Below are 25273 nucleotides of genomic sequence, written 5' to 3' on the forward strand. Positions count from 1 at the left end.
CCAGGTACCCCGGATGTGGGCAGCCATCTTTGTCGGCGTCAGCATGCCCCGCCCCTGACCCTCCTCTGGCCACTGTAACTCTCGACCAAAGCGCCCCACACCAGCTTGCAAGGTCCATGATGGACATCCGGGTGGGGGGGGCACAGGACTAGATGCCTGTTTGACATGGGCAGCACTAAGAGTTTTATTCACCCAGACACAGTGCAACGCTGCAGACTCGCAACACGGCCAGTAAGTCAGAAGATCCATTTGGCTTCTGGGTTGCATTCCACAGACATCCGGGCGGGTTGTGTAGCGACATTGGTGGTGCAAGGCACAGAATATCAGAACTTTGCGCTACTGGTCATGCCTAATCTGTGCGCACCTGTGTTATTGGGGCTGGACTTCCAGAGCCATCTTGAAAGTGTGACTATGGTATATGACGGGCCCCTCCCACCACTCACTGTCCGGAATCCTCAGTTCTGTGGGACTTCACCACTACTGACCACACACACACAGCGGCACACACATCCCATCCAGCACGACAGCTGCGCTACCGACACCACTTGCAGTCTCTCCACTCTCAAGGTTCCTCCCCCGCCGCGGTTCGCCAACCTGACCCCGACTGTAAACCTGTGGCGACTAAAAGCAGGCGGTGCAGTGTGGGGGACAGGGCCTTCATTCAGTCAGAGGTGCAGCGGCTGCTCAGAGAGGGGATCATTGAGCCAAGCACAAGCCCTTGGAGGGCCCAGGTGGTCGGATGGCGCCCCCCCCCCCCCCCTCACGAACTCCTAATCTCTTTTCCCAGGAAGTCGGTCACTGGGACCACTCTACCAGTTTGGCTGACATCCCTGGGGCCAGTGCTGCTCCGGAGACATGTGAGGAGTAATAAATACTCCCCGCTGGTCGGGAGGGTTCACCTTCTGCATGCGAAACCCCAGTATGCCTACGTGGTCTTACCTGATGGGCGGGAGGACACGGTCTCCATCCGCGACCTGGCGCCCGCAGGTGCAGCAGACCACTACCTCGAACACTCCATGGTAACTATGAACCCTGTCGCCAGGCCCTACATCGACTCCTCATGACACTTATATACCAGGTGCCTCGCACATGTATGAGCTGGAACCAGCACAACCTCCGTCTCCTGTGCAATCACCAATGTCGCCGGCATCGGTGCAATCACAGCCGGTGCTACGTAGATCGCAGCGACAGATTCGACCACCTGATAGACTTGACCTGTAAGGAACTTCGCCACATGGGGACTCTTTCAAACGAAGGGGGGGTGAATGTGGTGAACTATGTGCCTGTCTGGACACGCCCCCTTCTGACTGCTCCTGTGGCTCCTCCCACAGGCCCCTGTATAAAGGCGATCGAGGTCTGATCCTCTGCCTCATTCTCCAGGATGTAATTTGATGGTCACTCACTGCTGGTTCCTTCTTCAGTCAATAAAAGCCGATATCTCGCCTTACGTCTCAGAGTGAGTTATTGATGATGCATCATCCTTCATGCATATGACATGGCCTGTCCTCCGAAGCTGTGCTTTTATAACATGGTCTCAACGCTCATGGTCCCTACCCTGTCGAGGCCTCTACGTTTGTGACTCGGTCCTGCCAACCAAAGCCAAGGAACCCATATGGAATTCCTCTAGCACATTCAGGTGTCCTCTGTATACGGTCCAGGTTTCACATCCATACAGTAAACTGCTGAGGATAGGTGGATGTTGTGCCGGTTCAACACACACAATTGAAGTTGACCAAGGCTCTGACGGGCCTTGTAAATCCTGGTGCCTATTCCTCCATCTAGTGACACTGCCGAGATACTTGAATTCTTCCACTGTTCTTAGACTTGTTCCCTCGATAGTGATAGAGGGGGTGGTGGCAGCTGAGCCAGAAGCCGGTTGAAACAGAACTTCTGGTTTGCATAGGCTGACAGTAAGACCGAAGAGACAGGAGGCTTCGGCAATTTGACGACTATTAGTTGAAAGTCAGACTCAGTGTGAGCAATCAAAGAACAGTTTTCAGCATAGAGGGCTTCAAGAATGAGGGGGAGATCATATAGAGGTATACAAAAGTAAGAGAGGTAGAGATAGGGTAATTCCATGCCCCCTGATGTTGACTGAGACTTGAACTAGAGGTATACATTGGAAGGTGAATTGCTTGAAAGGAAACTGAGGGGGAACGTATTCATGTAAATGGTGGTGGGGGTGTGGAATGAGCTGCTAGTGGAAGTGGTGGATGCAGGTTCGATTACAACATGTAAGAGAAGTCTGGGTAGGTACACAGGTGTGAGGGGTATGGTCCAGATGTGGGTAGATGGGAGGTAGAAAAACAGGTCAGCATGGACCAGATGAGCCGAGAGATTTGTTTCTGAGCTGCATTAATGCTATGACTCTACAGCTTCATTTCGATTTCTGGGTAACCAGCAATCTCTAATAAAATAAGGAGCAAGGCTAACAGCCACCATAACATGATATTAACACATTAAAGAAAAGTGAAATATCTCAGCAGATCAGCCAGAAACAGCTGACATTTCAAGTCAAGGCCTTTCATCAGGACTTACTTATTCCTTTCCGTAGATGCTGCCTGGCCTGCTGAGTTCATCCAGTATTTTGTGTGCATTACTCTGGATCTCCAGCATCTGCAGAATCTCTTGTGTAACATCCATATGTTGCACAGGAAGTCAGATGTTCTGCGGAGACCTGGTCAGTTGAATCCAAAATTGGCTTGGTCATAAAGGCTAGAGGGCGGTGGGGTAGGGAGTGACTCTGACTGAAGGTCTGGGCCTTGTGGTGTTCTGCAGAAATTACTGCTGTTGTTTATGGCACATATAAATGATTTGGACTATAACGCAGGTGGGCTGACTTGTAACTTTACAGTCGACACAGGAATTTGGACAAGTTCTGCAGAAATATCGTCAAAGTTGACAACATGATGCAAACCAGCTGGAAATTTGGGTGGAGAAAGAACAGAGGGAGTTTCGTCCATACAAGTGTGGGATGATGTCTCTTGTGAGGTCAAAAGTAGCAGATACAGCCCAGTCCACCACAGGAAAAGCCCTCCCCACCATTGAAAATATCTACAAGGAGCACTTTGCATGTAGTTTTTCACTGATACAATTGTACTTCTTTGTTCTACTGTGAATGCCTGCAAGAAAACAAATATCAGGATTGATATTTACTTCGATCTTTGAACGTTAAGTACAAGAAACAAGACTCTTTGGAGCCCTGATGTGCAGAGGGATCTTGGGGTGCATGTGGCTCCCTGATAGCAATGACACAAGCATTTAGGGTGGTAAAGAGGCATATGACATAGTTGTCTCCATCAGTTGGGGTGTCGAGAACAAAAACTGGGAAGTCTGTAAAACTTCTGGTTAGGCTGCATTTAGAGTATTGCATGCAGTTGTGATCTCCATATTACAGGAAAGATGTGGAGGTGCTGGACAGGGCAAAGATGTGTTCAGGCGATTTTGCCCCAATTAGAAAGCAATAGCTCGAAGGAGAAGTTTGATCAAATTAGGACAGTTTTCTCTGGGGCATCAGAAGCTGTTGGGTGCATTGATAATACTTCATTCAGTTATGAGGGGCCCAGATCAGGTTGATTGTCAGAGTTCTATTTCCCCGGGGCAGGGGTGGAGGTACTAAGACCATTGATATAACACATGTGAGGGAAGTTTAAAGATTTATGAGACCTTTTTTAAATACAGAAAGTGGTAGGTGGCTGGAACAGGCTGCTGGAGAGGTAGTGAAAGCAGAGAAACAGCGATGTTTCAGAGACATTAGACAGTTCCACGTGCAGGAAGATGGGATTAGTTTAATCCAGCATCATAATCAGCACAGGCATGGTGGGCCAATGGGTCGGTACCTGTACTGTACACTTATGTGTTAAATCATCGCAGGCCTCGGGGCTTAAAAATGAATCTTGCCATAGTCCGTTCAGATCACCTTACTCAAGGGACAGGTTGTAGTGCTGAATTAAATTTTGGAGACCAGCTGAGAAACTGTGGACAGGGGAGAAGGGCAGAAGAAGAGGGGGGGAGGAAATGAGGAGAGGAGGGAGAGAGGGGGGAAAGAGTGTGTGTGTTGCATAAGAGAGTGGGGGGATGTGTGTAACTATGAGAGCTGTGTAATGGTGTGAGCAGTATAAATGTGGGTATGTTGGGAGGCTGGTCTCAGGAGAGGAGGGAGTAAGAGAGGTTATGGGTGTGGGGGGGGGAGATGGAGAGAGAAAGGAGAGAGAAGGGTTGAGAATCCTAAGGGAAGGGAATACAGGCATAGGCGTAGGCTGAGGTTAGTATTTTGAAGTGGAGGAGGTGAATATGAGCTGTTAAGGTCTCCAGTGAGTACGGGTTGGAATGTATGAGTTTCAGCTGGCAACGTTTGTGTTATGATCCTAACAATGAGAAAGTTTAGTTAGTTTCATCCCTGCACATTCCTTGGCTACTGAACATTTCATGCATGGAATCATTTCAACATGGAACATATCACAATGTTATGCTGACCTTTTAACTTATTCCAAGATCTATCTAACCCATTCCTCCTACATAGTACATTTCTGTTAATCCATGTGCCTATCTAAGAGAGTCTGAAATGTCCCTGATGCACCTATTACCTCCCCTAGAGATATGTTGCATGAACCAACCACGCTCTCTGTGTGGTAACATATCTCGGACATCTCCCTCAACTTTCCTGTACTCACCTTAAATAGATGTCCACTGGGAAACAGGTGCTGGTTGTCCACTCAATCTACATCTCTTAGGCACCTCTATCAAGCTGCCCCTAATCTTCCTTCACACTAAAGAGGAAAGCCCTTGATCACTCAACCAAAGCCTCTTTAATCCAGGTAGCATTCCAATAAATTTCCCCTGCACCCTCTCTAAAGCTTCCACACCCTCAAAGTTCAAAGTAAATTCATCATCAAAGTACATCTATGTCACCTTATACAACCCTGAGATTCATTTTCTAGCAGGCATACTCAGTAAATCCATAATAGAGTCAATGAAAGACCACTCCAAATGGATGTGCACCAAATGACAATTACAATAATAAATCAATAAGCATGAAGAACATGAGATGAAGAGTCCTTGAAAGTGAGACAATGGTTTGTGGGAACTTCCTATAATGTTGTGACCAGATCAGAACCCAGAACTCCAAGTGCTGTCTAACCAGAACGCTACAGAGATGAAATGTTACATCAGGGCTCTTGACCTCAATTGCCTGAACAACGAAGGCCAACATACCACCTGACTTCTAAACCATCCTGTCAATGTGAGCACAGTTTTGAGGGATCAATGAACATAGACCCCAATATCGCTCTGTCCCTCCATACCATATTACTGTTGGAGTCTGTAACGTTCAGTTTGGAGTTCAATCAAATGATATAGCACTCTGCTGTCCCCAGAGAGGACCAGGGATGGACCTCAGGACCATCACTGACTCCATTTCAAAGCATCAAGGAAGATTTAAGCATTGAGGTGAATGCCGAGGAGGTCACTCTTCACGGAGGCCGATGCGTCAGTAGCCGGGCCAGAGACTTTCAAGAGGCTGCAGCTGCATGGCAGTTGCTTTTCACAGAAGGACTGAGTTCGATTCGATGGGAAGATACTTTCGAGATTCTAAGATCTATGTGTTATTGGACTTTATATTGCTGTCCTTCAGTTTTCTGCGTTTTCTTTCTTGTTGCCAGTTGGCGAGTTGGGGTTCCAGTGGGCGATATGTTAGTTTTTGTGCGAGGGAAGGGCTGGGGATTTCAGGTTTGATGTTCTTGTTGGCTTTCCTGTGCGGCAATCTGTTAGTTTATGTGCATTAGAGAGGTGATTGGTAGGTTTGATGTTATTGTCACTTTTTTTCAGAGGGAGGGGTTTGCTGTTCCAGCTGCCATTTCCGTGTGGATCTGTTTGCTTAAGTCTTGGCGGGGGGGGGGGGGGGAAGGGAGGGTTTCTGTGGACGCAGGAAAGAAACTTGGCTGGTAGTTTGCCTCCCAGGTGCCAGGGTCCAGGATGTTTCAGATCACGTCCAAGATATCCTGTGGTGAGAGGGAGAACAGCCAGAGGTCGTGGTACATATTGGTACCAATGACATAGGTAGGAAAAGGGAAGAGATCCTGAAAGAAGAGTACAGGGAGTTAGGAAGGAAGTTGAAAAGCAGGATGTCAAAGGTAGTAATCTCAGGATTACTGCCTGTGCCATGCGACAGTGAGAATAGGAAGAAAATGAGGTGGAGGATAAATGCTTGGCTGAGGGATTGGAGTGGGGGGAGGGATTCAGATTTCTGGATCATTGGGATCTCTTTTGGGGTGGGTGTGACCTGTACAAAAAGGACGGATTGCACTTGAATCCCAGGGGACCAATATCCTGGTGGGCAGGTTTGATAGAGCTGTTGGGGAGGGTTTAAACTAGTTTGACAGGGGGGTGGGAATCAGAATGTGAGTGCAGGGATTAAGGTAGAAGGACAAGGGCATGATGCTAAGAGTTCTGAGTTGATGAGGGAGGACAGGCAGGGGAAAGAACATAATTGTAGCCAGTTATAGGGGTTGAAATGTGTCTATTTCAATGCTAGGAGTATTAGGAACAAGGAGGATGAACTTAGAGCATGGATTAGTACATGGAACTACGACGTTGTGGCCATTACTGAAACTTGGTTGGAGGAAGGGCAGGATTGGATGATGCAGGTCCCAGGGTTCAGGTGTTTTAAAAGGAATAGGATGGGAGGTAGAAAGGGCAGGGGAGTGGCATTGTTGGTCAAGGATAGTATAATGGCTATAGAAAGGGAGGACACTGCAGAAGGAGAGTCCACGGAGTCAGTCTGGGTTGAAGTCAGAAATAGGAAGGGATCAATCACTGTGCTGGGAGTAGTCTATAGGCCCCCAAATAGCCCTTGGGATACAGAGGAGCAGATAAGCAGGCAGATTTTAGAATGGTGCAGGAAATACAGGTAGTAGTTATGGGTGATTTCAACTTCCCTCATATTGACTGGCACCTGCTGACTATAAGGGGGATAGATGGGGCTGAATTTGTCAGGTGTGTTCAAGAAGGATTCCTGACACAGTATGTGGACCGGCCGACGAGAGGAGAGGACATACTGGATCTAGTTCTGGGTAATGTACCCGGTCAGGTGACAGACCTCTTGGTGGGGGAGCATTTTGGTGAGAATGACCACAACTCCCTTAGCTTCAGCATAGCTATGGAAAGGGATAAAATCAGACGAAATAGTTAAGTGCTTAACTGGGGAAGAGCTAACTTTGAAGGGATGAGGCAGGAACTAGCGAGAGTTGGAGCAGGTGAGCTATATGGCTTGCTCTGCACCATACGGAACCCAGTGTGGTCATGTAGAAACAAATGCAGAAGCTGGCTTTTATGCGCAATTGGACTCCTGAGTGAAAAAAATGGGCCCAGCACATGGACACAATCACAAGGGAGGCAAGCCACAGTCTGTGCTTCCTTAGAGGCTGAGGAAGTTTGGTATGTCAGCAAACATGCTAACAAACTTGCACAGATGTACTGTTGAAAGTGCCCCGATTGATTACATCGTGGTCTGGTGCAGCAGTTCAAATATAAGAAGCTGCAGAGAGCAGCGGACTCAACACAAAACATCACAGGCATGTATCTCACCTTGTTCGGTAGTATCTACAGGAGGCGCTGCCTCAAGAAGGGAGCACCTATCATCAAAGACCCCCGCCACCCAGGCAATGCCATCATCTTGTATCTTCCATTGGGTAGCAGGTACAGAAGCCTGAAGTTAACAGCACCAGATTCAAAAGCAGTTTCCCTTCAACTAACTGGCTCTTGACCCAAGTGACACAAGACTAATCACAGCCTTAGTATAGCAGCACTACAACCACTGTCCACGCCGCTGGACACTCTTTGCTCTAATTGTACACACAAAATGCTGGTGGAACACAGCAGGCCAGGCAGCATCTATAAGGAGAAGCACTGTCCACGTTTTGGGCCGAGACCCTTCGTCAGGACTTCGTTGACAGTGCTTCTCCCTATAGATGCTGCCTGGCCTGCTGTGTTCCACCAGCATTTTGTGTGTGTTGTTGTTTGAATTTCCAGCATCTGCAGATTTCTTCGTGTTTGCTCTAATTGTGTTCCCTCTTGTAAAAATTGCTCACAATTGTCATTAATTTATGTTGTTCTTATCACTGTTGTTTATCTGCTATTGGGTCCCTGTGAGGCTGTAAGCACCAGTGCATCCACAAACTTGTAAACTTGACCCGTCACCACAAGGCAAAGGGCTGTATACATCGGACTAAAGCACAACAAGTGAGTTTTCACCACGTACAGCATGACTGGGGTCAAGTACACGGTGTAAGTATGAGTTACAATGGATGGAGTATCAGCCTACCTTGTCCCCATCATCTCCGGGAAGGCCCTGGGAGCCAGGTGGCCCTGGCAAACCCAAGGAACCCTGGACGCCATCCTGACCAGCAGGGCCCATAAGGCCCTTGTCACCCTGGAAGAGAGAAGATGGCCAGCAGATAAGAGTTTGAGTTAACACACAAAATACAACATAAACCATTGCTTGGTCGTCAGTTAACATCATGACTGAATATCAGCTGTGAGTCGGAGAGAAGATGACACCTTGGTCAAAAGCCCAACTCCAGAGACTTAAGCAACAATTCCCGTCTGCCACTCTACTACCGAGGGGATGCTGCAGTGCTGAGTCTGAGAAGGTGCTTTAAACCCAGACGTTATCAGTGAGAGATTAAATAGTCTGTTGCACTATGAGTGCTATTCCCAATTCTATTTTTCTCTCTCACATTATGGTGCAGCTGGTAGACAGCTCCAGTGACCCCAGTTCAACTCCTAACCCCGGTGCTCTCTGTGCATGGAGTTTGTAGCCACTTCCCATGATCATGTAGATTTCCTGCAGGAGATCTGGTTTCCTCCCATATCCCAAAGAGGTGTGGATTGATTAGCTAGTTGCCTGTTGTGAATTTCTCCAGTGAGTAGGGGAGTGCTGGAGTTTGAAGGGCATTGACAGGAATGTGCAGAGAATAAAATGGGATTAGAAACACACAAGATTTGACAGATACTGGAAATCCAGAGCAACACACACAAAATGCTGGAGGGATTCAGCAGATCAGGTAACATATATGGAAAAGAGTGCAGTCGACATTTCGGGCAAAGACCCTTCAACAGGACTGGAGAAAAGAAAAGCTGAAGAATAGATTTAAAAGGTGCGTGGGGGGGAGAGAAACACAAGGTAATTGGTGAAACCTGGAGGGGGAGGGATGAAGTAAAAAGCTGGGAAGCTGATTGGTGAAAGAGGTACAGAGCCGGAGAAGAGGGACTCTGATAGAAGAGGAAAGCAGAACTCAGAAGGTCAGGCAACATCAGGAGATCCAGAGCAACATAAGAAATAGAAATATAAAAAAATAGGAGCAGAAGTCGGCCAACTGGCCCGTCGACCCTGCTCTGCCATTTGATAAGATCATGGCCAATCTGGCCATTGGCTCATCTCCACCTACCTGCCTTTTCCCCCTAACCTTTAATTCCCTACTGTGTAGAAATCGACCCAAACTTATCTTAAATATATTTACTGAGATAGTCTCCACTGCCTCATTGGGCAGAGAATTCCACAGATTCACCACTCTGCGGGAAAAACAGTTCCTCCTCATCTCCAAAGATGTGTGGATTGAATAGCTAGTTGCCTGTTGTGAATTTCTCCAGTGTGTAGGGGAGCCCCGTAGTTTGAAGGGCATTGACAACCCCAAATCTTGAGGCTATGTCCTCTAGTTCTAGTCTCACCTACCAGTGGAAACAACTTTCCTGCTTCTATCTTATCTAACCCTTTCATAATTTTATACATTTCCATAAGATCTCCTCTCATTCTTCTGAATTCCAACGAGCACAGTCCCAGGTGACTCAATCTCTCCTCATAGTCTAACCCCCTCATCTCTGGAATCAACCTGGTGAACCTCCTCTGCACTGCCTCCAAAGCCAGTAATCCTTCCTCAAGTCAAGAGACCAGAACTGCACACAGTACTCCAGGTGCGGCCTCACCAGTACCCTGTACAGTTGCAGTGTAACCTCCCTGCTCTTAAACTCAATCCCTCCAGCTGCAGACCAACATTCCATTTGCCTTCCTGATAGCCTGCTACACCTGTAAACCAACCTTTTGTGATTCATGCACAGGCACTCTCAAGTCCCTCTGTATAGCAGCATGCTGCAATTTTTTACCATTTAAATAATAATCTGGTCTTCCATTTTCCTTGTAAAGTGGCTGACCTCGCATTTACCTACATTGTTCTCCATCGAGCCAGACCCTTGCCCACTCACTTAACCTATCTACATTTCTCTGCAAACACTACTCTCAGTCCCCTCATACAGATGATTAATGTATATCGTGAACAGTTGCGGGCCCAGCACTGGCCCCTGCGTCACACCGCTCACCACTGATTGCCAACCAGGCAATCAGCAACACACAAAATGCTGAGGGAACTCAGCAGGTCAGACAGCATCTGTGGAAATGAATAAACAGTTGAAATTTCAGGCCGAGAGCCTTCTTCAGGACAGAGATGGAAGGGTGAGGACAATGTAATAACAGAATGGGGTGAAGGGGGAAGAGACTGGCTGGAAGGTGATAGGTGAAGTCAGGTAGGTGGGAAAGGTAAAGGGCTGGAGAAGAAGGAATATGATAGGATAGGAGAGGAGAAAGACAAGGATGGTGGGATTGGTGTAAATGGATGACGTGGTGGCCCGCACACACGGGACTCAAACCGCCATCGGGAGCTGTGGGCAGACACATGGTAGCGTGTTTGGAACTTCCCACTCGGGCAGACCTTCCAGGGACAGTCTGACATCATGTCCGCCCCACGGGTCGCAGGGGCCCTTGGGAGGGGAGATTTAAGTGCGCGATTTTGAATCAGTAAAGGCATTCTGAGTTCAGCTCTCTGCCTCCGTGTGTTTCTTTAGTAGCGCATTGCGCATGACTACATTGGTGACCCCGACATTCCATACGGCATCTGGAGCTGGTGACTCAGTGACCAGCCATGAGTTCGAGCAACTCGCGCAGCGCAGTCTCTCTGAAGCTCCCGACTTTCTGAACCAGCCATGAGTTCCAGCAACTCGCACAGCGCGGTCTCTCTGAAGCTCCTGACTTTCTGAACCAGCCACAAGTTCGAGCAACTCGCACAGCGCGGTCTCTCTGAAGCTCCCGACTTTCTGGGCCACTCGGCCCCACATTTGGTTCGAGCAGCTGAGGCCCAGTTCAATATCAGAGACATTACACCCGACACCACGTGGTACTACTACGTGGTCAGCACGCTCGACCAGGAGATGGCAGGCCGGATCATCGACTTCCTATGCCAGCCACCAACGGAGGACAGGTACACTCAGCTTAAGGCACTCCTGATCGGTACCTTCGGACTCTCCCACCACAAACAGGCTGCGTGGCTCCTACACATGGACAGCCTGGGCGACCGCATGCCGTCCGAGCTCATGAATGATATGCTGGCACTCATGGACGGCCATAAGCCATGCCTTTTATTTGAACAGTTGTTCCTCGAGCAAATGCCAGAGGACATTCGCCTCCTCCTCGTGTGTGAGGATTTCAGCGACCCACGCAGGGTCGCGGCTAAAGCAGACGTCCTTTGGCAGAGCAAGCAACGTGGAGCAGCCTCCACTGGCCTAGCTACGATCGCACGCCCCAAAGCCCAGGCCCTGCAACCGAAGCCGTCGAGACCCACAGGGGAAAAAGGCAAAAGTTCAGAACAATGGTGATTCTATCACCAAAGATGGGGCTCAGGCGCGCGCCACTGCCGTCCACCATTTGCTTTTCCAGGAAACTCCGGAGCCAGCCATCACTAATGGCTACAACGGCTAGCCACCGAGACAGCCTCCTGTACCTCTGGGACTAACACTCCAGGTGGCACTTCCTGGTAGACACCGGGGCCGAAGTCAGCATACTCCACCCCTTCGAACATGGACACTCGTAACACGGTCCCAGGCCCTGACCTCACCGCTGCAAATGGCACCAGTATTCGGACGTATGGCCCGCGAACTATCTCACTGCATTTCGGGTCCAGCCGTTTCACTTGGACATTCATGTTGGCAGCGATGTCACAGCCACTACTAGGGGCAGATTTCCTAAGATTTTTCCATTTGATTTCTTGCAAATCCCACCAACAAAGCATGGATTGAGGCAAGAAATAAGAATTACGACTTACCTGGGCTCCCTTCTCTCCAATAGGGCCTGGGGGTCCCAGACCACCAGATCGACCAGGAAGCCCTATGGCACCAACTGGACCATTGAGGCCACGTTCTCCGGTGGATCCCTACAGAAAGACCAACAGATGATTAAGTCAGCCAGTGTACCAGGCTAGAATGGCTTTGGGCTCAACCCTAATTGTACCAATCATCGTGAAAACCCAAACTTTGCTCTGAATGCTGTGGCTTTATAAGGCAGTGGAGGCATTGGTCAAACAGCACTTGAAGTATTGTGAGCAGTTTTGGGCTTCTTATCTGGGAAAAGATGTGCTGGTCATTGGAGAGGGTACAGAGGAGAGACATGAGGATGACCGTGGGTATGAAAGTTAGCGTATGAGGAGCATTTGATGGCTTGGGGCCTGTTCTTGATGGAGTTTAGAAGAATGAGGAGGGGATCTCTTTGAATCCTACTGAATATTGAAAGGCTTGGATGGAATGGGTACAGAGAGAATGTTTCCAGTATTGGGAGAGTCTAACTCCAGAAGCCACAGCCTTAGAATATGTCTCTTTAGACATCTCATGGTCTAATATGATGCAAATACACAGGATGACTGCAAACTCTGCAATTTTTAGGAATTGCATGTGGAGGGTGAATGGAGCAATCACTTTGTAAGGTCATACAGTTCAGAATGAAGGGGTATTTAAAATCTCTGATAGGTACACGGGTGACGCTAGATTGGAGGAAATGGTTAGATTGACCTTGAAGTAGGTTAAAAGGTTGTCACAATGCTGTACACCAAATGGCTTGTACTGTGTAGTAATGCACTATGTTTTATTCTGTTTTGTTTCAAAATCCACACAAAACTACAAGTCAGTTTGTCCCTCCCTTCCACAGAATACAAGGCAAGCTCTCATCAGTGTTTGCAAAACAGCTCTGGGAAATGCTATTAACTGGATTTCCCAAAGCCAATCCTCCCTTTCTAAGGAGCATGTTTACAGAAAAGCACCACTACTCCCAACAGCCTTGGAAGCTTTGCCAAGATGTCAGGATACCAGAGGGCTGGTGCTGGTGCTGCTCTGAATATGAAGATTGAAAAAGAGTGTCATATCAAGACATTGTTTAATGCCATGTCTGACTCACCATCGGACCAGGAGGACCAGGAGGACCCTCTCCTCCTTTCAATCCAGGTGCGCCCTGCAGAAAGAAAGAGGACTTGATTATGGTGAATTCATTCAGGGGCACTTTCTGATAAAAGTACAGCCAGAAAACAGATGTTCATACCCTAATTACCCTCTGTCCAATCTGTTTATATCCCTGACACCAGTGTCATGAAGAAGACATCTATTCCCAGTTTCACTGTGGGAGAAGGTTACCAAGTGGACAGAGAGAAAGGTTCAAAGATGCATTCCAAACTTCCTTGGAAGAATGCCATGTCCTCACTCGTTTGCAGGCCCATGACCACAGGAAGCAGGGATGTAAAATTCCCTGAAGATCAGTACTCAGGGAATTTTGCAATCATCCTGTTGCTCCATGGCCCCACGAAGTCTGACTATTGTTACCCCATTCCTAAAGGGGATAGGGATATCACTAAGGGTAAAGTTAATGCGAACTAGTTCATTATTACAGATTCATCACATTATTTTAATTTTTCATCTATGGTTTTGTAATTTGAATGTATTTCTGGATCAGGGAACCAAGGCAGTATTCATTGCACTGCCAAAGAAACCAGGTGCAACAGAGTGTGGACAACACAGAACACTGAGCCACCTCACAGATATTCTATTTAGAATCATCAAGCTCAGAATAAGGATCAAAATTAAACCAGAGATCAGTGAAGAACAGTGTGACTTTGTTGAAGGCAAGGGAACATCAAATGCAACTTGTATTCTCAGGAATATTATCAAAAGGTCAATAGAAGTACAACAGGACCTATACTTCTGTTTCATTGACTACACAAAATCCTTTGACACAGTGAAACACCAAGTCATCATGAAAATGCTTAAAGATATTAATTTTGATGGAAAAGATCTAAGAATAATCAGGAATCTCTACTGGCATCAAAGTGCAGCCATATGAATAGACAACGAGATTGGTGAATATCAGCCAGTAAAGCAAGGAGTCAGACAGGGTTGTGTTCTATCACCAGACCTGTTCTCCCTGTACAGTGAAAACATCATGAGAAACATACAAGACCTACCTGGAATAAGTACAGGAGGATACAATATCAACAACCTCCGCTATGCGGATGATACAGTACTGACAGCAAACAGTGAAGTAAGTTTACAGAAGCTAGTATCTACCATCAACACAGAGAGTAAAAGACTCGGCCTAACCTTAAACAAAAAGAAAACAGAAGTAGTGGTAATATGAAAGAAACCTAATATCCCAAACTGTAGGATCATATTGGGAAATGAAATCCTGAAAAGTTCACAACTTCAAGTACCCTTGGATCATGGGTAACATCTGATGGCAAATGTGAAACAGACATAAAAGCAAGAATAGCAATGGCAAGAACAGCATTTACAGAAATGAGAAACATCCTAACGAACAAGAAAATAGCAATTGACATCCGTCTTGGAACTCTTAGCTGCTACATTCTTCCTATATTGATGTATGGCTGTGAGTCATGGACCATCACAAATGCAATGGAAAAAAGAATCAATGCAGCAGAGAATAAAAACACAAAATGCTGGCAGAACTCAGCAGGCCAGACAGCATCTATGGGAGGAGGTAGTGATGACGTTTCGGGCCGAAACCCTTCATCAGGGGTGAAGTAACATGGGATGGTCAAGGGGGGACAAGAAGTGGGGGGTAGGATGAAGTAGAGAGCTGGGAAGTGATAGGCTGGAGGGAAATGGGCTGGGGGAAGGTAGAGAATTATGGGAAATAAAAGAGAAAGAAAGGTAGGGCTGGGGGGAGATTATAGTGAGGGGGGAAAGAGAGAGAAAGAGAACCTTATAAAATTTATGAAGGAGCAGATCGATTTCTTCTTTTCAACTAATTCCACAGATGATATCTCCTGCGGAACACTTTGGGACTCTCTTAAAGCGTATATACGTGGACAGATTATCTCTTACTCCGTTGGTTTGAGAAAACGTACTAAGAAGGAAACTTTTTTATTGGTCGATAAAATTAAAGAAATTGATAAGAAATATTCGATTACTCCTAGTAAGGAGCTTTACAAACAAAGGGTTGAACTTCAAATGGAACATAGTTTATTACTTACATGCTCGACTGAAAATCAATTAATGAAAACCAGATCTGATTTTTATATACATAGTGATAAATTGGGTAAACTGTTAGCGAGTCAATTGAAGAATGCTTTGGTTAAACGTCAACTCACTAAGATTCGTCAGCAGAATGGGAATTTGACAGTTAATCATGATGAGATAAATAAGGCTTTTCAAGACTTCTATACCTCCCTGTATCAATCTGAATTCCCTCAGAATCGTAATACCATGTGTGATTTTCTTGGGAAATTAAATTTCCCAAGATTATCATCTGATGATCTTTCAATATTGGATACTCCTATTACGTATGTAGAAATTAAAGGGGCTATTTCCTCAATGAATTCTGGGAAAGCACCGGGTCCAGATGGCTATACAGTAGAATTTTAAAAAAAATTTTCTGCTACTCTTTCCCCTTGGTTATGTAAGGTTTTTGAGGAAGCAATTAGATTGGGGAATTTGCCACAATCTTTTTATAGAGCTTCCATTTCTCTAATATTGAAGAAAGATAAAGACCCTACTGACTGTGCATCCTATAGACCAATATCTTTATTGAATGTAGATTCCAAGATTTTTTCCAAGTTACTGGCATCCAGATTGGAGAAGGTATTACCCAAAATTATTTCAGAAGATCAAGCCGGTTTTATTAAAAATCGCTATTCTTTTTTCAACATTAGGAGATTACTGAATATTGTTTATACTCCCTCACATGACATTTCAGAATGCGTGATTTCATTAGATGTGGAGAAAGCATTTGATAGAGTTGAATGGCCTTACTTATTTAATGTGTTGGAGAAGTTTAATTTTAGTCTGATATTCATATCTTGGATTAAATTGATTTATCACACTCCAGTAGCCTCAGTGTTTACCAATAATCAAAGATCTCCCTTTTTTCACCTATTTCGGGGCACTAGACAAGGATGTCCTCTTAGTCCATTACTATTTAACATTGCCTTAGAACCTTTAGCAATTGCCATCAGACAATCACAGGATATTTTGGGTATTAATCGTGGGACAGACATTCATAAGTTATCTTTGTATGCAGATGATTTATTACTATTCATTTCTAATCCTGAGAAATCTATTCCAGTAGTTTTATCATTGTTGGCTCAATTTAGTGAGTTTTCTGGGTATAAGTTAAATCTTAATAAAAGTGAATTGTTTCCTTTGAATAGACAGGTCCCAATATATGGAAATTTACCTTTTAAATTAGTTAATGATTCTTTTATTTATTTAGGGATCAAAATCACAAAAAAACCATAAAGATTTATTTAGGTTTAATTTTTTACCCTTAATTGATCAGATTAAAGGCTTGTTTACTAAGTGGTCACCATTATCTTTATCTCTAATAGGTAGGATTAATGCTATTAAGATGGTTATTTTACCTAAGTTTTTATATATTTTTCAAGCGGTACCAATTTTTATTCCAAAATCTTTTTTTACTAATGCTGATTCAAAAATTTCCTCATATATATGGCAGAATAAAAATCCCAGGTTAGGTAAAATATATTTACAGAAGACAAAGAAGGAAGGTGGGTTAGCATTACCTAATTTCAGATTTTATTATTGGGCAGTTAATATTAGATATTTGTCATGTTGGTTGAAAGATTGGGGTGGATCTTTCAGCCCTCATTGGGTGAGTTTAGAAATTAAATCTGTATCAGCTTATGCTCTGGGTTCTATTTTAGGGACTTCTCTCCCTTTTGCTCTCTCTAAATTGCCGAAACGAATTGACAACCCGATAGTTAAACATACTTTACGTATATGGTTTCAATTTCGGAAATTTTTCGGGTTGGCTCAATTCGTTTTAAATAGTCCTATTGTATTTAATTGCTTTATCCACCCTTCCATTGTAGATCAAGCTTATTTGGCTTGGAAAACTAAGGGATTGCTAAGATTTTCTGTTTTATTTTTGGACAATTGTTTTATGTCTTTTGAGCAATTATCCAACAAATATAACTTGCCTTTTTTTAGATATTTACAGATTAGACATTTTTTAAGTACTGTACTCCCTACGTTTCCAAATTTTGTGCCTTCAGATATTTTGGAGAGTTTGTTTGAATTAGACCCTTTTCAAAACTTATTTCAAAACTTTATAATATAATTATGAAGATAAGTTCAGAGCCCCTTTATAAGACCAAAAGGGATTGGGAAAGAGAGCTTAACCTTATTATTCCTAGTGAGAATTGGGATAGAATTCTTCAATTAGTTAATACATCATCGATATGTGCCAAACATTCATTAATACAATTTAAGGTCGTACATAGGGCCCATATGTCCAAGGATAAATTAGCTCATTTTTACTCTTATATAAATCCTATCTGTGATAGATGTCAATCTGAAATTGCATCTTTAACTCATATGTTTTGGTCATGTTCGTTTTTGAAAAAATATTGGAAAGATATTTTTGATATTATTTCTGCGGTTTTGAATATTGATTTACAACCTCATCCTATTACCGCAATTTTTGGTTTACCAATGATGGACTCACTGCATTTTTCTTCTTCCGCCCGTCGAATGATTGCATTTCTAACTCTGATGGCTAGAAGATCTATATTGTTGAATTGGAAGGAAATTAACCCTCCCACTGTATTTAATTGGTTCTCTCAAACTATGTTATGTTTAAATTTAGAAAAAATTATAAGTGGTGTTTTTGATACTTCTATTAAATTTGAAAAGTTATGGAGACCATTATTTCAACATTTTCATATGATGTAATATGACCTCGTTCCAAGTTCACTTGACTTTCCAGCTTTTAGCTTATGTATGTTGAGAGGACCGGAAGTGACGGCATTGATGATTATTTATTCTTGTGAGATATTATAAACAGCCTTTTTTTTTCTTTTCCCAATGTTTCTTTTTTTTTCTTTTTTTTTGCTTCTTTTTTCTTCTTTATTAGTCATTAGATTAGTAGATTAGCTAATTTTGCATTATATTTTTTTCTTTTTTCTGTTTTTTTTATATCATATATTATGAAATATTTAGACTTACCATATTCATACATATGCTGTATGGTTTATGTCTTGGTAAACCCATTTATACTGTAACTATTGTTTATGTCTTTTTTCATCTGTAATGGAATTGGTATGCTTGTAATTTCTTTTTTATTAATATATCATTTGTATTTTGTCCTTATTATTAATAATAATAAAAAAGATTGAGAGAGAGAGAAAGAAAGAAAGAAAAGAAAGAAAGAGAACCAGACTAAAATTATAGATAGGAATGGGGTAAGGTGGGGGGCAGGGGTATCAACGGAGGTCTGTGAGTTGAATGTTCATGCCAGCAGGCTAACTAGGTGGGAGATAAGATATTGCTCCATCAACCCGCATGTGGCCTCATCTTGACGGTAGAGGAGGCCATGGACAGACAAGTCGGAGTGGGAGTGGTCTGTGGAATTGAAGTGTGTGGCCACACGGAGATCCCACCACTGCTGGAGGACTGAGCGCCGGTGTTCAGTGAAATGGTCTCCCAGTCTGCGGCGGGTCTCCCCAATGTATAAATGGCCACATCGGGAGCACCGGATACAGTATATCACCCTTGCTGACTCACAGGTGAAGTGGTGCCTCATCTGAAAAGACTGTCTGGGGCCTGGGATGGTGGTGAGGGAAGAAGCGTGGGGACAAGTGTAGCACTTCTTCCATTTGCAGGGATAAGTGCCTGGAGGGAGGTCGGTGGGGAGGGATGGGGGAGTTGCGTAGGGAGCGATCCCTCCGGAAAGCTGAGAGTGGGGAGGGGGGAGGATGTGTCTGGTGGTGGGATCCCGTAGGAGGTGGCGGAGGTTACGGAGGATTATACGTTGGATCTGTAGGCTGGTAGGGTGATAGGTGAGGACCAACGGGACTCTATCCCTGGTGGGCTGGTGGGGGGATGGGGTGAGGGCAGAGGTGCATGAAATACAGGAGATGCGATGGAGGACACAGTGGACAAAGGGAAGACCCTTTCCTTAAAAAAGGAAGACATCTCCTTTGTCCTAGAATGAAAGGCCTCATCCTGAGAGCAGAAGAGAGACATTCGAGCATTTAGTTACAACTGGAAAGCTGGAAGGAAAAAGAAGCAGAGGCCGACAGAGTGAAAATGAGAGATGGATTAACATCACAGTTAGAAACAGGGGAGGCAACAACTACAGTTCGGAGGGTCAGGGACCGTGATGGATGGAGAGAAATGATCACTCATGCCAAACGGCAAGACACCTGAATATGGAACCAAAGTGAATGGCCTAGCAATTTACAGAAATTCACCATGTTCCCAAAGACCCTCAACAATTTTTATCAATGCACCATTGAAAGCATTCTACCACTGCTTGGTATGGTAAACTGCTCTGCCCGAGAGTGCAAGAAACTGCAGAGTTGTGAACACAGGTTGGTCTATCAGGAAAACCAGCCTGTCTTCCAGTGACTCCGCCAACACTCCCGCTGCCTCAGGAAAGGCAGAGAAATTAATCAAGGACCCTTCCCCCTCGTCGAAGAGACAAAACCATAAAAACACACAACTTCAGCCACAAAGACAGAATCCTGTTTACTGCGACTGACATATAGTGTTGAATTTGTCATTTTCCAGCAGTAGTATTGTGCCATACATAGAAAATTACTCTCAGTTACAACAAGAAATCTATATAAATAACTAGGTAGTGCAAAAAGAGATCAAAATAGTGATGCAGTGTTCATGCTTCATGGACCGATCAGAAACCTGATGACAGAGGAGAACAGGCTGTAACGGGAATGCTGAGTGTGGGTCTTCAGGCTCCGTAGTAATAGGAAGAAGGCATGCCCTGGACATGAGGGACCTTGATGAAGGATAACACTTTCTTGAGGCATCACCTCTTAAGGACGCTCTCAATGGTGGGCAGAATAGAGCAAGGACATCTTCTGACTCACTGTAATAAGGGTCCTGAATGGATGGACCCCTTGTAGGAAAAAGATGAACTCTTGATTTTTTAAACTTCCCTATCTTAGCCTTCGCTCTTGTTTGTCTACCTGTATTTCACTTCCCTGTAACTATAACACTACATTCTGCATCCCATCATTGCTTTTCCCTATGGACTACCTGTGTTTGGAATAGCCTGATTGGACAGCATACTAACAAAGCTTTGTGCTGTATCTCAGTACATGTGACATTAATTAACCCATCACCAATAAGTCAAGCACACTGACTGGCATCAACTAATATCTTCCCGAGGTTTAGGAGCTAAGTCTCTCAACTTTTGTCATCCTTTCCAAGGTTAAGGCTACTCACCAGTTCTCCTGGTAAGCCCCTGGGTCCCTCAAATCCCCGTAAGCCTGTTGGACCAGGTTTTCCGGGAGGACCGATTGGACCTGGGTCTCCCTAAAATGAGAAAAAAAGGCACAGAATTTTCCAGATGAAAGCAATGTTCAGAATAATATTCATTCCTTATATCACCAAAAGTAGGCTCAGCAAGCCAGATGGAAAATGTTGTGACATCAGTATTTCAACAACGTTCTGTGGCTGAGGAAACCAGAGAACAATGCTCCATTATTATTTATCTTTAACTGAGCAAGGTTTGGGGAGGTGGGAGGAGGGATTGTGGGAGGCTGTAATCAACGGGGTAGCAGACACCATTCCTGAGTTAGGCTTTCCCTACATTCAGCCAAAACAAGTCACCAAGTGTGGGCCTGATCTAACTTCTGTTGACAGTGCTACCTCTAAAGATATTCAGTATAGCTTGCCGGAAGTGCACTGGATAACACTGGAATAAGCAGGAGCTCCTCACCACCGAAGCAGAGATCAGGAACTCATGGGGAATAGAAGGGGAGTTAGCTTTGCCTTGAAGACTCCACAGAAATTGCGGGCTTTGTTTCCTAGGCAATCGCTGCATCAGCAGTTAAGCACTGAGTTGCTCACAGGGTAAAATCAAAAGTAAACTCCATGGACCACCAGGTGGGGCCAAATGTTCTTTGAAAAGAAGCCTGAGCCACAAAGGGAAATGACAGGTGTGAGCAGGGGCCCCAAGTGTCCATGGGCCTTGTACACTTACCTTTGTGCCTTCCTTCCCAGCAGTTCCCGGAATGCCTTGTTCTCCTGGGGGACCAGGAGCCCCTGGATGTCCACGTTCACCAACTGGCCCACTGTCACCTGAGGAACCCTGACAGAGAGAAGTGAGGGGGGTGGGAAGTCATTTCATCCTGTTTGGTTTCCTAGGTTCATTAACAGATTGGTTGCTAACCCTGTATTGTACCCTCGCAACATCAAAGAGGTTCTGGGAATCACCTGAATCACCGAGGCTATGTTTCAGGTGTTCGTGAATGTAGACAGATAAAGTGATAGTCATATAGCACGGAAAATAGTCATTCAACCCATCATGTCTAAGGTAACTTTTTACCCATCTACACTAACCCCCTTTTCCCACATTGGGACTGTATCTACACTAACCCCCTTTTCCCACATTGGGACTGTATCTACACTAACCCCCTTTTCCCACATTGGGACTGTATCTACACTAACCCCCTTTTCCCACATTGGGATTGTATCTACACTAACCCCCTTTTCCCACATTGGGATTGTATCTACACTAACCCCCATCTACACTAACCCCCTTTTCCCACATTGGGACTGTATGTACACTAACCCCCTTTTCCCACATTGGGTCTGTATCTCTCCATGTCTTGGCTTCTTAATTGATAGATAAAATTCCTCTTAAAGGTAGTAATTGAATCTGATACTTGGTGATCTGCATGGACAGAGTGGCTGGAGGGCTGGCCTCTGTGTTGTATGACCTTATGACTATGAAATTAGATGCATCTACTTAACAAGGAAGAAGACCTCTCAAGCAAAATTCTGCAGAGCACTAACTAGCCATTTGCTCCATGCTGGTTTTGACATTCAGCAATTGGTTCTTCCTATGCAGGTTCACTTCTATCTAAGCCTTCCCCTGTGGCTTTTCGCTCACACACATTTTCCTTAATCCATCTTTGCTGCTCCTTCACCTTGTCCTGTAGGATACAGATGCATATTCCCACCCAATAAAATATTGGCTTCTGAACTTCTAACTGTGACCACCTCACAGTGATTACTTCTGTACTCCTTCAAAAGGAGCAAAGTCTCTTGATCTCAAACCTTTGGGCAGAGTCGAACATTGATCGACTTCCAAATTCAGAAATAGACAATCTCCATTTGAAATGGTGGAACCATAAGACAAAGGAGCAGAATTAGGCTATTTGTCGACCAGTGGAGTCTGCTCCACTAGTTGATCACGACTGCTCTACTTTCTCTCTCAACCACATTCTTCTGCCAGCACCCTTATTAGTCAAGAACCTATCAACATCCACTTAGAATATGCCCAATGACTTGCCCACCATAGCCATCTATGGCAATGAATTCCAACAGGTTCACCACTCTCTGGCGAAAGAAATTCCTCCTAATTTTTGCTCTAAAGAGAAGTCCTTCTAAACCTAGTCTTTGCCCTCTGGTCCTAGACTCTTCCACTATTGGAAACACTCACTCCGTGTCCGGGAATCTTCCTGAGAACTTTTATTTGAGATTTTGAGAAGGATCTAAACAGTTCTGAAACTAAAGCAGAGGCCAAGGAGAGTATAAATCACCTTTGAAACAAAAATGCTTCTACAGTCATGGAAACAGACCCTTTGGCCCAACTCATGCATTCTCAACCAAGGTACCCTTCCATGTTAGTCCCATTTGGTGAAATGTGTCCATATCCCATTATTGCATATGCCTCAACCACTGCCTCTGCATCTCATATACAGACTGCCTTTTGATGAAAATGTTGTTCCTTGTGTCCCTATTAAATCTTCTACCTCTAACTTTACACTTATTCTTGGTTTTGGTTCTCTTCCTCTGAGAAAAAGACAACATTCACCCTATCTAATCTCCTCATGGTTTATATACCTCTATAAGGTCACCCTTCAGTCTCTTACATTCTAATGAACAAGGTCCAAGTCTGCCCAAACTCTCTCTATAACTCAGACCTGCAAGTACTGGCAACATTCTCACAAATCTTCTTTGCACTCTTTCCAACTTAATAATGTCTTTCCTATCACAGGGTGACTAAAACTGAACACAGTACTCCAGCCTCTTACTATCTATCTTTCCTTTCGGTTATCCTGACGAAGGGTCTCGGCCCGAAACGTCGACAGCGCTTCTCCCTATCGATGCTGCCTGGCCCGCTGTGTTCTGCCAGCATTTTGTGTGTGTTGTTTGAATTTCCAGCATCTGCAGAGTTCCTCGTGTTTGCACAGTACTCCAGGTGTGGCCGCAAGAACCGACACCACCCAGGCCGAGCTCTCTTCTCACTCCAAAAGGAGATGCTGGAGCCTTAGGTTCCACACTACCAGGTTCAGGAACAATTATTAACATTGAACTATCAGGCTCCTGAACAAGAGGGGATAGCTTCATTCATTTCAACACTGAAATTATTCCACAACCTATGAATTCACTTTCAAGAACTCTACAACTCATGGTGTTAGTATTATTTCTTTATTTATTTGGATTGTTTGTCTTTTTTTGCACATTTGTTGTCAGCCTTCGTGTATAGTTTTTCATTGAGTCTATTTTATTTCTTTGTCTATATTTGATAACAAATTTACTTTGAATTGTTTGAATATACTTATTTTGACTGAAGATTATCATTGTGCCAAATGCCATCTTCAATACCTTATCTACCTGTGACTCTACTTTTGGTGACCTTATAGTGTTAAACTATTCCTTAAAGTTGACAGTACATTTGTCACTGAAGATTGGCTTGCCTTATTTGGTTGTTGCTATTCTGTCATACCTCTAGATGGCGACTCAGTAGGGGTTTCCCAGTGCTAAGTTACTAGTCACACAGCCTCACCCACAGAGGCACATATCTACCACTAGATGGAGCCCTATATCCCTATTCCATTATCAGCAGCAGTGATAACCCACTTCCAGGGAAATAAACCACATCTGGGACTTATAAACCACAAGAGATCCCTGGGACGATTTAGAATTATCACCATCATCAGGCCAGTCAACCCCTCAGATCTGCTCTTTGGCATTCCATTAGAACAGCCAACTCAAATCCTCAGACCAGATTCTGACATCCAGCTCAACACACAAAGCACTGGAGAATCTCAGCAGTTCTGTGGAGGGATATGGAGAGTCAACATTTTGTATCAAGACTGTTCGTCTGGGCTACCCACTCCCAAAGAAGGGTCTGAACCTCAGACATCCATTCTCCACCTCCCTCTACAGATGCTGCCTGACCCAGTGAGTTCCTCTCCTGTTTTATGTGTGTGTCACCAGTTTCTATTTGAGCATTTTATGCATCCTGAGACAAAAGAAGAGGTACTGAAGTTACCACAGGCCCTACACATCAAACCCAACCATTGCTCAGGATTATATGACCCAGTTCACAAGGAGTTAAATGCTTGTGCAGGCTTACCTGGGGTCCAACAACGCCAGGGGGACCAGGTGGTCCGTTCTTGCCTTGGAAACCCTGCAGGGAAGACAATAGAAAGGGCGAGGAAGTTAAGAGCTTCAGCAGGCCTGCGCTCAACAGGTCAGAAAACTGAAAAAAAAAGGTTTCTCCTTTCTTCAGGAGTTGATCGAAGGCAGCAAATGGCAGCACAAGCATTTCCTCGGAGCCTCCTTTGTAACTTCAGAAAATTCCTTTATTACCAGTGGCTTACTTTAATGTTTTGAACTTACATCACTGTTGTAGGAAAGGTTCCCATTTGGCAATATCCAGTTATTGGTATTGAATTAGACAAGTGAGAAGTGTTGCATTGTTAAGTCACAACAGTAAATGGCTGGGCCCTAGATTGTTGGAGATCAGAGAGACCTAAGGCTAGAAGTACATAGCTCCCTGAGAGAGACAACTCGGTAGACTGGGTGCATTTGTCATGGCAAATGACAAATGTTGGCCTAAATTTGTCATGGCATTGAGAGCACAGTTAGGTGAGACATACTACAAATAGTACAA

At 44.6% G+C, this 25273-nt stretch overlaps 1 protein-coding gene across 3 annotated transcripts in view; it reads right to left on the reverse strand.

Moving 5' to 3' along the window:
• Window positions 1-25273, reverse strand: part of LOC132406557 (collagen alpha-1(XI) chain-like) — a 404353-nt gene that overhangs the window by 118382 nt on the left and 260698 nt on the right. For all 3 annotated transcript variants that reach the window (XM_059992380.1, XM_059992381.1, XM_059992379.1), the window contains 6 exons: window positions 24734-24787; window positions 21347-21454; window positions 20587-20676; window positions 13268-13321; window positions 12147-12254; window positions 8321-8428 (listed from right to left, as the gene is read on the reverse strand). In XM_059992380.1, the coding sequence (XP_059848363.1) occupies window positions 8321-8428; window positions 12147-12254; window positions 13268-13321; window positions 20587-20676; window positions 21347-21454; window positions 24734-24787 (522 nt within the window). The remainder of the gene's footprint in view (window positions 1-8320; window positions 8429-12146; window positions 12255-13267; window positions 13322-20586; window positions 20677-21346; window positions 21455-24733; window positions 24788-25273) is intronic.

This window comes from Hypanus sabinus, chromosome 16 (genome assembly GCF_030144855.1).
Source record: "Hypanus sabinus isolate sHypSab1 chromosome 16, sHypSab1.hap1, whole genome shotgun sequence".
NCBI lineage: Eukaryota > Metazoa > Chordata > Chondrichthyes > Myliobatiformes > Dasyatidae > Hypanus > Hypanus sabinus.